Here is a 16,194-nt window from a genome sequence, read left to right on the forward strand (position 1 = left end):
AGACAGAAACTCATATAAATGGTCAGGGTCCAGGTCTGCAAAAATCCCTCTTTATGCAGACCTTCAAACATGCATTTGTACACACAGAAAAGAGCCTTATGATGTGTTTTATCATGCTGATCATTAATCATCATCGTTTATATGTAATATTTACTCTTGAGGCTTGTTCAGAGGTGTGTCAAATGGGTCAAATTCCAGTCATAATGGTACACGGGCCAAACGTGTCATTCTTAATAATGACTCTGTTTGAATGCATGGAATAAAGCGTTGCACAAATTATGTTTATAGTGCAATAACCATTTTCAATCCACATTGTTCCAGGTCTTTCTGAATTGATTTATGATATAAAATCCAGTTCCTTTGGGATATGAATGGGAACAGTAATGGAGAATTTTCCATCAGTGCACAAGCACAAATGTGGAACAAGCAATTTACTATTCATGACAAGCAAATCCCAGAGATTTAAAAGGAAGGGCTGTGGGTCAAATAACTCAGAAAAAATATACTTGTTTTCAGTTAATAGTTCCTCAATTGATCACAGTCTGAAGTTATGTTTTAGGACAAAAATGTACAGCTGTCAGAGGGAGTTTGTTACTTCTAGGCCTCAGAATTTTTGCTCTGACATCAACGTTGTGCTCCAGCTCTGAGCCGACTCCCGCTGAACCAATCTCCACAGGAATGAAATCACCTGCACTAATCTGTTGCTCAGATAAAAGCCAGACAGCAGACTGCGTGGAGTGGGGCCTTATCTCATTATGCGCTGCATGAAAAAGCTCGCCAGCAGTAACACACACCGCATCAAAGCAGAGCCATACACACACATGCTACATGTGTAAACACACATACGGACGCAAGCACATGCAAACAGAAAGGAAAGAGTACACACAAAAAAAAAATCCAATAAAAGATAAAGGGAGCAGATAATTTTATCTCAATTACAAAACACAAAAACAGTGCTAGTATCACATCTCCTAAAGTTAATGAATTACACAAAAAATTATCTACACAGAAATTATCTTCTATAAACCATTTAGGAAATTGAATGTTGACGTTAAAGCGAAGTGGCTCTTATCTCTCAGTGGCTTTTTGTTTGGCAACTGCCATCAATGGATCCTGCTCCAGCAACACTTTTTTTGTGAGTAGATATTCATACTGTGTCCAAGTAATGATTAAAATTAAAACAAAGATTAATCATTTTATCGATGGTTGATATTTTCCTTGGCACCAGCTGACTGGTCTTGAGACGCGCCACAACAATAGTAAAACACACTTGAGTCAAGCCAGAGTGGCGTCAAGTGAAGCACTTGAAAGGGAGAACGCTCTTGAGTAGTTTATTTTTTTCTGATAATTTTCTTATTGCTGTGTGCCACTGTACAAAAGCTTTTTGTTTCAGACTTTAATGTAGTTTGAGGTTATTTAGAACAAATGGTTCTGACTGAAAAGACACTGCACTTGGTGAACTTAATCGCTCGGTCGTACGGGTTTGTAGAGTGTCTTGTTTTCATGGTCACAAAGATTTTATCCAAAATGTTTATAATTTGTGTTAATGTATTAAAAAAAAAAAAAAGACTGGTGAAGCTTTAAATATGAGCATCAGCCAAAAAAAAAAAAAAAAATCAATGACCTGCTTGATGCAGCTGATGCAAAAACCTAAAGAACACAGCACCTTCAAACGACAAATTGTGCCAAGAACCAGAGCAAATCCAGAAGTGAAATAGAAAAATAGAAAGAAGCTGAATGGAGCAGTTGAAACCGAACACGCGTGGCTACACTATCAAAAATATTTTTACACTGCTCAGTCTGAACTGAAGACAGGCGTTCAATAGATGCTCTGGAGGGACACTGCCTGTAACACAGCACTCGGCTGCCAGCTATTGACCCCACACACACCAGATGCATCCAGTTTTCTCTGAAAAGAAGAAAAGTAGGAATGAAGCAGACACCACAACACGAGTGTGTTTTCCCTCTTCTCCTCATCACTAAACTAATACCCACCAAATCTCAGCCTGCTGGTACAGATGTCAGAATGACTACTGAAACCGGACAGTCGGTAACTCCCACCCCACCCCGACCCACCCAACCACACACACACACACACACCAGCATCAGCCCTCAGATCTAGTCAGGGAAATCTGCTTAGTTTATGCCTGACTCATGGTCATCCTTCAATTACTGAGACAGAGGGAAAGACTATTGATACTGTGTGCAGTACTGAGTGAGGGGAACAGAAACACAACATGTCCTATCATATAAACATAAGAAAACATGCCTCATTCTATACATATTCTTTACAGTTTCGTGTCTTCAAATAGATGGATGAGAGGGAAATGATACACAAAATGATGGATTGATTGACAGATGAGCACTTTGAATGAGATAAGTTTCATTGTACTGATCTGTAATGCACTGTAGAGAGATCAGAGGTCGCTCTCTCACGCACACATTCATGCCAGAAACATGAGAAAGCCTCTTGGAGAAGCAACATGACCATAGAAATGTCACTTAGAGCTGCTGGGACCTGGTGCTGCTGCTGCTGTGCTCAGCAGGTCTTCAAATGGTTTCAACTTCCAAATGTGGAGATTGTACAGTCCCACTGGAGAGGAAGTGAGTCAGTGCTAGGAAACATATGCACAGGAAGACATGCAGGCAGGGGTTTAATAACAACTAATATTGGACCATTTTATAATATTTGAAACTAATCAAACTGAGGGAGCACTGAACACAGGCTTAATGGTTCACATTAACCTAATAACTTGGCTGGACTGCCCCCTAGTGGGGGAATTTCTGTGACATTCACAGCAGCTTTTTAAAATTCCTCGAACTGACCACAAGTTTAATAAGAGCTGCGTCATTAAAGACACCGCTACAGACTGTGCCATGAGTGTTAACGTGATGTGTGAATGTTTTACCAGTAATTTAGTGTTCATCCACCCCACCATCCTGCCATGTTTTTGTCTGTGGCAGGTGCTCACCTGGAGGCTGTGAGGTTGATTACGTAACCAAACCTCTCCTAACAGCATAATGTGGATTACCACAGCACGGGTCCTCCATATTCGCAACGAGCAGTATTGGATTAACTGGTCAGCTTCTGGTGTCTGACATGTAGCTTCTGCTTCTATGTATGTTGCCTCCTGTGTGCGTGTGTAGCCTGTCCTCTTTCCAGGTTTTCAAGGTCTACATAAGAGGGCCACACTTTCTCCTGTCCATATTCTTTTAGGTTTGCTTTTTATTTTTTAATTTTTTCCATCACTCCCCAACCTTCTCTGCTGTTCTTGTTTAGATTTCTTCTTTATTTTTTCACTGTTTTTAATTTTGAGGTTAGTTGTTAGTACCCTAAGAACTTGACTGGATTGCCCCTTAGCACAACCCTCTATCCTTACTAGACAATAACAGTGTTCACGACTCAGACATCTGAGTCAGTTTAAAGAGAGATCGCCAACTTAAAAGTTTGCAGTACAAAAAGTTACCCCCAATTTCACAAACATCAACATATACTTACAAAACTGGATTAATGAACATATATATATATATATATATATATATATATCAGTAAAAATCAGTAAAAATGAGTACTCTTATATTTTAAATACATTCAGATGATAATAACATTCAACTGAAACTAACAATGGAGTATTTCTACCTTCTAGTATTGGTAAAGGATCCGATTTCCACCCCTGGTCGTAATTTAGGGCTCTATAAAAATGTATAAAATTGCATTCACTCAATGTAAAACAATATGGTTTCACAATCATGTTATAGAAATAAACAGCCTGTTGTAAAATCCCAGGTAAGTGCAGTACAAACACACCTGGGTCCCAGATGTATCTCAGGTGAGAAGATGCTGGTGCGGGCCCAAAACACACTGAATCCTGGGAGTCAGCAGCACACACACAAAATGCTGATGTCAGGATCTATTATACACACTTTCGCATACCCCACCTCCCAGAGACACACACACAAGCAGTACACAGTCTATCTCATCATATCACTTCTTTCTCCACAGGTGGTAAATTTAGCCCTCTGGCTCAGTGTCAGCATGTCTACAATAAACAAATCAACACAGACGCTCACAGATTAAGAGCTATCCTGTCATGTTGGTTTAAAAAAATTCTATCACAGCCTTATGTATTCACCTTCTGGCTTTCCTTCTGTCAATCCATCTAAGCACCCCTATAATGTGGCATAACACATTCTGTCAGCAGCTCCACAGGTGAGCCAGTCTAATATCAGGACACCGTCTCACACCACAGAGAGCGGATGCCAATACTCGCCTATCTTTCTCTAATTCCTCCCCCTCTTTTTTTCTAATCTTTCACACTCTGTCACGGCTTTTACCTGTGTTTCCTTTCTTTGACTGTTTCTTGTTACGATTCCCTCTTGTCCTTCCCTATTTGATCACACAGATGGACCCAGAGGCACCGCTGGGATTTCTAAGTTTTTGGGCAGGATTTGGAACACACACACACACACACACAAACACACACATATAGACACACACCATCCTGTCCCTATGAAATACCTCACGACTCCACTCCAGACCCCACCCCTTCCTCAGGCTTTGGGGTGCTCTCACACTGTCCAGTCATCCCTCAGCCGGTTACCCCGCTCAGCACAGTCCACTGATTCCTGGCCACACTGAGGTACTAACAGTCAAAATGTAATTTTCTGCAAGATTACACATGATAATGACTCACTTTGGAGGGGCCCCATAAACGATAACTTCGAATTATAGATGCAGAAGTATCGATCTATCAACAGAAGCTGTGAGACAGAAGAGAGGAGTGAGGAGAGGAGGGGACAGAGCTGTAGAGATGTACAGTAATGGTATGTTTGCTGACATCTTTCTTGATACTGCGTGCGTGCACGCACACACACACACACACACACACACACGCACACGCACACACACATTGGATACTGCTGCAGATGCACTGAATAGCTAAACAACTGCTGAACTGCTCATAAAGTCCCACTTAAAGGTTTTAAAACAAGTATGGATGGCAGTCAATAAAAAAAAAAAAACAAAAAACAGAGATGAGTTCACCTGGGAGCAGAGTAGACCTTCACCGGGTCAGACACACATACATACACACACACACACACACACACACACACATCCACAGCTCTGTTTCCATTCAAACACTGGACTGTATCTAAGCAAACAGGAACAAAAACACATCAGCCTATTTGCAGCATTTAAAAGAAACCTTACATCTACTTCTTCCCATTCATTCGTCTTACTGCTCCTGCTCAGTACTCACGGTCAGTTTCATCCACTGGCCGGCTCACTGGTCCTCTGCTCTACAGCTGCAGTCAGTCAGTCAGTCTCAAGGACAAACGCTCCAGCTCTCCTCGCCTCCGGTCTCTGTAGCTCAGCGATGCAGCAGCAGCGCACACACACTCACTCACTCACAAACACACACACACACACACACGCACCCACCATCCCAACACACACAAATACATAAACACACGCATACACATTCCCCTCTCCCTCTTTCTCTCCTCTCACTGATCCAGTGCTGAGTTTAGCTACCTACCTGCCTAGCTTTCTCACAGGGGAGTCCTGCAAGTGTGTGTCAGACAGAAAGTGTGTCTAAGTGAAGGGGTGTTGGTGGTGGAGGGGGAGGTGAGCTGACTGAGGGGGGTGTGAGGGGTAGGACACAGCCAGTGTTGCCTTATATGCAGAGGGAGGTGGTGAGTAGAAGGGAGGGTAGAGGACACACAGCACTCCTGTATTCCCATAGATACAGAGGAAGTATTTGTATTGCAGCTTTGCAAAGATGGGAGAGAGAGAGAAAAGAGGGAGGGAGGGAGACTCAGACAGAGAGAGAGAGAGCGCATCATATTTCAACAATGTCGAGTCAGCATGTGAATGTGATGCATGTGTTGATAGAGCTGGAAATATTCAGAGGACATGTTCTGTTGAGCAGTCTCTGTCCGAAGGAGTGTGCGTTTGTGCATGGGCTGCCTCAGAAAGACTAGAAACTTCTCCTGGTTTGTGTTAAAGTAATGAACGTCATGACCAGAGGCTGTAACAAACTGGCTTCCGTCACACAGGACATATAAGGTAATTCAACAGGTTTATTTTCCAGTCCTGTTTAAGCATGATAAAACTGACCACAGACTGGAAAATTGTATTTGGACAAAAAAGGAATTTTAAACATGTAACAAATGTTACTAATAGCAGCTGTAGCACCTAATGAGATCCTTATAAAATAACAAAAGGCCAAAATTTGAATCAGATCAATACATCAGGGCAGCCAGTGTTATTGAGGAGTTGATCAGTATCTGTTTGAAAAAAATGTCTTTGAGGTCAGTGGCCCTGTGATGGACTGGTGACCTGTCCAGGGTGTACCCCTGCCTTTCACCCAAAGAGAGCTGGGATAGGCTCCAGCAGATCACTGTGACCCTAAACGGGAATTAGCGGGTAGAGATAATGGATGAATGTTTGAGGTCACTCAAGACTGGCATTGTCAGGTCATAGTTTGCCCAAAGAAATAAAAGTTCATTAATGTTAAAATGTATGCCTGCACAAGTCTTACTAGCAATTCTTTAGTAAACTAATATATGGGATCAATATCAAAAATGCTTCTGCTGTGTGATGTTTAAAAACAAATATGGACCATTTCATTAACCCAGAAAGCCTTCAAAAAAATGAAGATAAAACAAGGAATTTTATTAGTTACAATTGTGATTTAACCATAAATACTGTATAAACTGCTGTTTTATAAAGGGGTTAAGCCACAAATACTTACTTTGTCTTGATACAAATCTAAGAGTACCATACTTGTATTTCTATGGTAAAGAAACATTTCAATGATGTTGAATTCTGTGGGTGTTTATGGCTTATTTCCTTGATTAATTTATTTTCTCTATACTTTTTTTTTTTTTAAAGTTCTCACCAGTCTTAATACACCTTTTTCTTTTTATTGCCTGACTAATAAAAAGAAAAACCATCAAGCTGGAACATCCAATGTGAATTTCTGCCTTACACGCTACTAAAATGTTTATTCAGTTATGAAAATGATTGCCAATTTTGTTGACTAACTAATGAATTAACTAACTTAATGTCATACCAACATCACAAAAACAAAAATTCAGCTGAAACAAGTTTTCTTTACATGAAAAATGTGGAGATAAAAATTATGACATTTACCTTAGAATTGCTGGTAGAAACACACCACTGGGTGTGGGCCTCAAAAATCCAGCATCGGCCAGGATGTAGTTAAAATGACGACCACCAACTGAACCACAATCATAGGATTGGACTCATAGGACAAAAACAGACAGTTTCAGTCTCTGACTTTTTTTCTGTCACTGACAGCTTAGCAGATGTTTCTCTGAATTGTCCTTGGCCTAACCTGGGAGGGGGGAAACATCATTTTGGTGCTTCATGGTCACATTGAAAGCCTATTCAACTACAGTGACAACTAAATGTTACAGCACAACGTGTCTGCAGTGTCTCCAATTCACACTTCCATATTTTTGAGAGCTTAATCTACCCAAATGCATTTAAATTTTTTTCAAATCTATGTTCAATGTAACGTGAAATGCCAACCAAGCTATGTTACCCAGTGGTCATAATTATGCCTGAAGACTTAAAACTTCAAACAGAAAATAGCAATGGGTCCACAATTTACTTCAATTAAACGCTCTTCTTCTACAGCGTTTATTGTAGTCATGTAGTTAAAGGTCCTGCACATCCACACAGGTGTTTTCATTTGAGTTTGGTTGTTATTACAGCAACATTCCTTATATGTTCTCATTAGTCCTTGAAATCAGTGAATCGATTCAATTTTCTGTACTTCACCAGAATTTTCAAACCTGCATGGAAACACTTGAAATGCGTGTAACCTTAAAAATCTGTTATTTCATCATATGTCGGGTGTGAAGTAACAGCGTTGCGATGGTAAGCCAATGTTGCAGTACAAAGATATTCCAGGACAAACCACCCAAACTGCCTAAAACAAGACTTCCAAGACTTTACCTCACGTGTACAAAAGTGTGTTTTCTTAGTAAACAGCAGCAGTAACCTGGAGCAGCTACAGCTGCACATGCATACAAAGTGGTGTCAGTGAATGGAAAATTGTGGTTTGGATTTTTATCTTTTGTTTTTGTACAGATAAAAACAATCTGATGACATAGCTTCTTCCATTAAATGAAAAATAAAATGAATGGAAAACATCCTGCCATCCCAACATCCATACACTGTTCTCTAAGTTCTTCACAATAAAAGGAACCTAAAATAAATCTTCTTGAGATATGGCCTATTCAAATACTCTTTGATTCCAAAATTTCTGTGCAATGTTTGACAAAAAAAAAAAAAAAAATCATCATTAACCAATACCACCGACTGAAAACAGACCACTGTCATCAGTAGATGGTCAACAGTACCCAAGGTCTGAGGCCTATAACGCTGGCATCTGAGGTAAAAAAGGGCTGAGGCAGCATGCCAGCTTAACCTACTAACAATGCTGTCTATTTTCTCCAACATGGAGGTTCTTGAGAGGATACCTTTGCAAGGAGTCCTGATCTTGATGTCATTGTCTCTGTCAGTCGCAGAATTGTTGTAGTTTCCCCAATATGGGAAAGTTTTTCTTATTTTAGCTCAGACTGTGATTCCAGGACAAGCCTCACTCCTTCACATCTTATAACATGCATGCCTGGATTACTCTGGACATTTTTTATTGTTCATCAGCCTGAGCAGCATTTCATTTCTGTCGCTCCTTGTAACTCTTGGAGCGTCTTCATCCAGGCTGCTTCAATCTTCAGGACTGCAAAAACAGGGTGTTCAGTTGAAACCTAAACCTGTGCCTTTAGGTCTCTGTGTGGCCCGGATGGGCTCGGTGATACCCCTTCCTTCCGGACCCAGGCCCAACCCTGGGCTCCAGCCCATGCTCTGCAACATGCGGTTCCCCATGTTCGTTTCAGGGATGGGAGGGGCGTTCTCCCCGACCACTCCTGAAAAAGACCTCAGAGGTTAGCAAAGAGGAATACTTGAACAAGTACACAAACGTGTACTAGTAACTTCTGCAACTATCCATCTGTGTTAATGTCAACAAAAACTATGGAGAAAATGTATTTAAAAAAAAAAAAAAAAAATACTCCATGGTCTGCAAAAAAGGCCTAATAAACCACCCTTTTCTCAAACCTTACAAAACCACCACCACCTGTAACCATGGTAACTGTACACAGTAAAGATTGAGAGACTAAAATGTCACTGAGGAAAACTAGAATAAACTAAAAATCTGACTAAAACTAATATAGATTGTCATCAAAGAATAATACAAAAGTAAGGCGCCAAAACTAACACTGCTATTGACAATAAGACATCACAAATGTGGCAGAAACAAAAACTCTTCTTTGAGGCTGCATGTAAGAATGTAGCAAACAAACAACACATTGTATTAGGAAACTACTTAAGATGTGAACTATTAAAGACAGTTGGTGCTGATGTAGTTGAAGTTTGCTAGTGAATGTTTGGCAGTAATGCTAAACATTTATATCTTCGTACATTGGATATATTTGAACTTAAAGCAATTTGTAGCACAAAAACATCTGAAGACATCACCATGGACACTGGGAACTTGTGATGACAAGACCAAGAGCATTAAAAAAAGAAAATCAGTAAATGATTGCATAATCAACTTAGCAACGTATTTGGCAGACATGTAGCAAATACATCAAGTGGGGGGAAGTACACCCTGGTTTATCTCAAACAGTGGACATCTTGTCTTCGTTCTACCTGGAAGTTCACAGGCCAGTCACGGAGACTGACCTATTACCCTTTTTTAATCCTGTCTATATGTGTATGCAGTGCAGAGAAAAGCCGCTCGCTTATTTACACATAACTGTTGAGTCGCAGGTGGGTTCAAGCCAAATTGTGAGGATGTCAATTTGGCACCATGCTGTGAGGTCAGCACCTGCTGTTCCTGCACATCCCAACTGTGCTTTGAGTATCAGGACGTGTGTGATATTTGTTATTATTTTATCACTGAAGTTTCAGTAGTCTCTCATACATGAAAATAACATTTCTAAGCACAATAAAATACAATTAAATAAATTTAAGACTTTGACTTTAACAAGCATGTGCACCCACCACAGACAATGAATTATTAATTGACCTTAGCTGGTGCTCCTTTTTGCATACAGTTCTGACTTCAAGGTGTAATTTATGGCAAAAGAACAGGGCATAGTTTCAGATTAACTTATCATGGAACAGACTAGCAGCACTGGGCATCGTTATTTCCCCCCTTCCTTTTACAAAAGCATAAACTGGCCCAGAGATAAGGAGTGGTTTGTTGGGAAGGGGGGTGTAACACAAGTGTAACTGGCTAACAGCTAATCCAGTATCTCTGTGCTGTCAGCATGACTTAGCCAGCTGACTCTGGTCCAATAAGGCTTAGGAGGAAAGGGGGTTAGGAGCTAAAGCAAGGTTTAGTAATAGGAGAGGAGGGGAGAAGGCGCAATATGTGGACTCTATCAATTTACCCTCATAAAAATGTATATGGAAAGCCTCACTGCTTGCTTGCATCGTTTTATGTGCAAGACAGACGGTAAAGAGGAAAGCAGGGTGGTGAACATACTGAGCTTCATCAAGTGGGGGAGGAGAACAAGAGAGAAAATGAGAGCCAAAAATACAGTAAAAGGGGCAGCTGGTAATAAGTGCCAGATGGTGTATTAGGTGTGGCTAGGTGTGCATCCAATACCTGAGGGGGCGGTGGAACCAAGTGGGGCAGCTTTTCGCCTCCGCTTGACATCCCCTGTACATAGAGAACCGAGATGCCCGCTGGTCTGTCTGCAAAACCAGCCAAGCAGGAAAAGAATGTGACCACATTAGTTTGATCTCAAACAGCACTACAGAAAGTATTCTTGTTTGTTTCAAAATTAGACAGAGTTATGTCGATAAGACTGCAGCAGAAACAAAAGGAAATGAGTCTGGACTGTGGTCATAAATCACAGATGCTTTACGTTAAACTGTTGTTCTTACCTGCTGGCTGTTTTCACTGAACAGCTTCTCCGATGCCCTCTGTCTGTCCGTGGGTCCCAGTGCAACTGAAGTGACAATGACAGGAAGAAGAAAAAAACAAATGTTAATGTTCACACAGTAAACAGGCTGTTGTTTTAATAACACGGGCATTAGTGTATAGGCACTATATTAGGTCTTTAATAATAGATAATTGATCAAAACCTGAGCTTTGCATTTCTGGATTTCAAGCAGTTTAAAAGGGAATAAAATGAAACTTGACTCACTTGTCCATGTTCTCTCCTCAACCCCGAGCTAAACCACGGCCTGCTGGAAATCGGGTATAATTAAAGTTTCAAATTCCAAAGAAAGTGAAACTAGTGCTATAACAATGACCAAAAAACAGTATTATAAAATGCTGTTCCCTTGCCTACATTTCATGTAATTTGATGTGAACTGTATTCCACTTTGCTTTGCCGTTATATTGTGTTGATACTCATTTAAGCTAATTTACCTATGTTTGTTTGATCAATCCCTGCTGTCTACAAACCAAATGTGGGTAATAGATAATTAAATATGAACTGATCTTAAATGAAAACTGTGCTATGCAGGTGGTGACTCTTATCAAGCATCTTATTTCTACAGCACATTTCAGATTTAAGGGTATATTTAAAAGAACATATTGAATATCAAAATAACAAAGAAAGAATAAACAGAAAAGATAAGCCACAGCAGAGCCAAAATTAACAGCAAAATTTTAAAAAAAGATGGTGACTCACTCATCGGAGCCCTGGGTTTGCCTGCCCAGTCTGTCATTGAAGCCTTGGCTGGAGCTGCCCTGCAACCCCGCATCAGATGCCTGCTGGTTCCCATGGAGGCGACTCAATCTAGCATGGAACCCTGGCAAAGACAGCACAGGTTCATAAGCAATACAACTCATTAAAGATTATATAACTATTGAAATAATTTGATTAGCTTGATTAAGCAGTTAATGTTGGACAAGGAACCAATGAGTCCCATATTTACCATTCAAAACTCTTGACCAATGGGATATTAGTAAGGCAAGGAAATGCTCAAAAATCCTGCATGGTGCTATAACTACGCCTACTGGTGCACAATAAGGTCAACATTCATGGTGCACTGCATTCGGTTAAACCTGTGAAAGAAAATGTTCTGGCTTGGCATTCAGCGTTGAACATGTGTGAAGTAATATTTTAGATAATTAAGTCATTGAATTATCATGACCTTTTTTCTTTATGCCGTATGTAGAGGATTTTACCCCATATATTTGCTATATAGCAAAACGTCACAGCCACGCTGCTGAGCATTGCCTTGTTTGAGTAAGTGGGAACTGTTTGCCTCCTACTGGTCATAAGTGAAACTGTACAACACTGTACACTTCATGTGAGGGCACATTTCCACCGAGCCCTAAATCCTCATGATTAGGGTGTAAAACTTGCCCACATACACATCATACTGTAGCTTTCATGCCACTGGTGTATGTGTTTACAGTCTACCTCTCTGTCCTCCAGGGCTCATAAGTGGGAACGACCCTGTCAGGATGCTGTTGAAGACGGGGTCAGCCAGGTCCAGCTCCTCTGACCCTGTCTCCCTTTCCCACCAGGGAACCACTCCCGCTATTCCACATGCACCACCAGGCCCTGAACCAGAGCCTGGCTCACCCTCATAGAACCAGTCGCTCTGCTCGTCATCACCTGGATGACAGAGGATAGAGACATAAAATGTAGCTTCAGGTTCATAAGCACTTCTAGAAATGTAATGTGTGTTTCTTTTTCTGTCATGGTTGCCACAGTTTTGTTCCAGTGTCCAAATAGTCCCAATTACTTACTTATATATAAAATACTAACACACTGTATATACAAAGAACCAGTTGGTGTTTCATTGTAACCCATAATATTAAACAAAACCAAATAAGTACCTTGTCTCCCCTCATCATTGGTGTAGAGGCCACCATCACTGCTGTTACTGACGCTGCTGGTTTCACTGCACAAAGAAAAACGGGAGAAACACATTTAGAAATCCAGTAAAGACATTATCTGTGGTCAAAAAGCCAGTAACTGTGTACTAAAAAAAAAAAAAAAAACACTAGCTAGCTCTCCTGTGCACGCACACACGTACACACACAAGGTCAAGGTTTTCAGATAAACAACAGCAAATCCAGCTAAATAAAAATTAATTGGTCAAATTTTAATTTAAACAGAGAAACTTTCCGATGCTATACCAGCTTTTGGTATCGCACAGGTTTTAATACTTGGGGTAACAGACTTTTGTATCAAAGCTCAACTTGACAGTTGCTCTTTACCTGATGGCCTAAAGACTCACACAGATACCTGTATACACAGAATACAGAAAGAGAGAGAAGTGTAGCAATGTCTGGAAACAGGGTACAAAAAGAAAAAAGTCAAAACACTAACCACCTGTCACTCATGTCCTCATCTGAGCCCTTCTGCTCCTCCAACTCCATCTTGTCCTTGGAACCTTCAGTTGGAGAAGAGATGGGGTCCTCACTCTCCACCACCACCCCTTCATCTGCAGCCTCTACTCCCAGCCTGTGGGCTGCTAGTTTCCTTTTCTTCACCCTGTTTTTTCCTCCTGATGGTCCTAGCAGGCTACCTCCACAGAGCTCCATACCAATCCTCCCTTCAGGTGCACCCAGTCTATGTGGCCTGCCACCAACACGGGCTTTGGGGACAGGTGGTGGCCCCAGCATGGTGGATGAGGGCGGCTCCGCTTCTACAGGTGGGTCTACAGCCATCCGTTTGACCTTACGTCGCCGTCTGAGGCTACGAGTTCCCTCTGCAGACCCCAGGACGCCCAGATCATCTGGCCATAGCGGTCGCTTGCTTCTCCCCATGTCAGCTGTGAGGGGGGTGCGCCGTTTGGGGCCAAGTTGTTCATCCGAGTCGCTGTTGTCACGAGCATGGCTACTGGCAGCTGAGACACCTCCAGTACTGGCACGGTAGTCCTGCAGCAAATGTCACTGTGGTAAATACCAGTCTGTGATGCTGATGCTATATTAAGAAACCTAAACAAACTTCAGTATGTCAGTTAGACCACAGTGAGAGCAAACTAAAGCTTAATTTATGCAACACTTAAATAGGACATTATCACGTAGATTTGTGTTAAAATGAAAATGATTATGTTTTACAGTCCAAATATAATGAGGAATTTTTACTTAGTGAACAGTCCTAACTAATTAAGGTTTAACTATTCTTGCAAAACACCTGATTTAAGAGCTCTGACTCACAGCCTTCCTTTATTTTTGAGGGATTTAAGTAGGTCAGCTATGAAGCTAAAAAAGAAATAAAGGGGAAACCTATTTTCTCATATATCAGCTTCAGGGTGACAACAGAACAAAAAGTCAAGTCATAAAGCATTAGAGGGATTAATGCCTATGTCTTGTTTTTCCAAATTATGGTATGTTTTGTTTTCCTTTTCTTGTCACCCCAAAAGAACATCTCTGTACATCTATATACTACAAAAGTCTGTGTGTGTTACTCAAGGACCCTCCGGCTGGTTTGATGGCAGTACTGAACTGGACTGCCCTCCATTCACTCACCTTGTGTTCTTCCACACTGGACTCTGAGCCCTCACTGAGGTGGCCTGTCTCCCAGGGTGGGTGCGGATTGTCTGAGCGTCGTTTTCTACCTCTCCGCTTTCGAGCCTGCCTCTTCAGCAGACAGCCCACCGCCAATGCATGGTCTCCCCCATCGCCAAAACCACCACGCGCAGCTTGCTCTGAGCTCTCCTCCAGTGCTGACACCAAGTCATGGACCAGCTCGTCCATCGTCCGGCGAAAGTGCCTAAGAAGGAGGAAAGCACTGTTAGACAGGTGTGACACTTAATAGCATTAAACAACTAGCACTGCGTGTCAGACTGCTATGAGTGGTACTGAGATACTTATTAGTACTTTATTAAAAAGTGAGGCAATCTATATAGTCATTGGTGAGCGAAGTGACGTTAATTGTCAAAACAGATCTAAATCAAAGGACATTAACTAGCTTTGATACTATGATTAATACCTGATGCTAATGCTGCTAGAAATGGGCAAGTTAGCCATAAAACTCACATTAGCATTATACTCGTTCAACATACTAGGCATTATTAGCTAACAGCGACCAACACCCATCGAGTTTACTGGCCCGTACTTACGTTAACAACCAGCTTAAATCTTCCAGAAGTGGTTTTCAAATGAACATTGACACCGATTTGATTTACTTGGCGTTTCAGGTCGTCATTAGCTCCACGAGCTAGCTAATGTTTCTTGCTAGCTAGCTAAGTTCACTTCAACAAACGTCCAACCACGTTATCCCTAAACCCAACATACAACATGTCGTTACACAACTGTCGCTGGGTGTAGTAGTTTTGACGACTGTCACAGGAAAATTAACAAAGAAGACATTTAATTCTCGCAATGGATTTGCAGTTAGCCGGTTAGCATAGGTAGCTTTAGCCCGGTAGCCGGTTGAATCACGAAAGTGGAGTGGACGTGAACAATATGTTAACGTTACGTGATTTCAAAGACCACCTACCAGCCGGTTCCCGCTTTGCCAATGGTTTTTAGATTAGCTGCACGGAACATGAAAGCCGCCAAATGCCAGATACCTTTAGCCAGAAACAACGGACAAACACTGACACACCACAGACACCATCCTGACACAAAAGCTAACAATCAGCTCGCTGGATCAATATGCGACAAGAGGACACCGTGAAGGCAGCAAGAGGTACGATGCTGCCTTAAAGTGCTGCAGTAAAATGTAAGACTACTGTTATGGCTCAGAGCTTCATAGATTAGATGGATTTCGATTTTTTTGTTATGTCTATGTGGTTGTGGTAGGTCTCCTTAATATAAAAATAATATCAAGTAAACGAAATCAAAATGCAAGTTGAAACAAGGCTAGTATCTAACTTTAATCAGAATTTGTAACAAATGTTTTTAAAAAAGCAGGCCAAAACTTGGCTTAAGTGTAAATGTAGATCACATCTTATTGTTAATTGATATTTGGGTTTCACTGACTACCAAAAACACATGAAGTGTAAATTTCTTCTATAATCATAAATTTACAAATCGGAGTTTAACTTTTGCAAGTGAATGCAACTCTTGGATCTACGTGTATTTACTTTGTTTGAACACAGGGGGGCAGTGTAGTTCAAAACTGAATAAGCTTCACATTGCAGATGAATGACATGGTTGCAAGCGATCA

The 16,194-nt window shown here is 41.2% G+C and overlaps 1 protein-coding gene across 3 annotated transcripts; it reads right to left on the minus strand.

The window, feature by feature from the left end:
* Positions 1–6,602: 6,602 nt before the first annotated feature.
* Positions 6,603–15,701, minus strand: gpatch2 (G patch domain containing 2). 3 transcript variants are annotated; one of them, XM_026319113.2, is made up of 10 exons: positions 15,523–15,701; positions 14,550–14,793; positions 13,405–13,955; positions 12,909–12,973; positions 12,487–12,684; positions 11,749–11,869; positions 11,257–11,296; positions 10,994–11,058; positions 10,713–10,801; positions 6,603–8,964 (listed from the first exon to the last, which is right to left on the minus strand). In XM_026319113.2, the coding sequence occupies exons 1-10, from the start codon at positions 15,570–15,572 to the stop codon at positions 8,795–8,797; spliced, it is 1,593 nt and encodes a 530-aa protein (XP_026174898.1). In that variant the 5' UTR covers positions 15,573–15,701; the 3' UTR covers positions 6,603–8,794. The 3 variants fall into 3 exon arrangements, with proteins under 3 accessions (XP_026174898.1, XP_026174896.1, XP_026174897.1); XM_026319111.2 differs by having other exon boundaries at positions 11,257–11,299; XM_026319112.2 differs by having other exon boundaries at positions 11,257–11,299; positions 13,408–13,955; positions 15,523–15,700.
* Positions 15,702–16,194: the final 493 nt, after the last annotated feature.

The sequence above is a fragment of the Mastacembelus armatus genome, chromosome 24 (assembly GCF_900324485.2).
Source record: "Mastacembelus armatus chromosome 24, fMasArm1.2, whole genome shotgun sequence".
Classification (NCBI taxonomy): domain Eukaryota; kingdom Metazoa; phylum Chordata; class Actinopteri; order Synbranchiformes; family Mastacembelidae; genus Mastacembelus; species Mastacembelus armatus.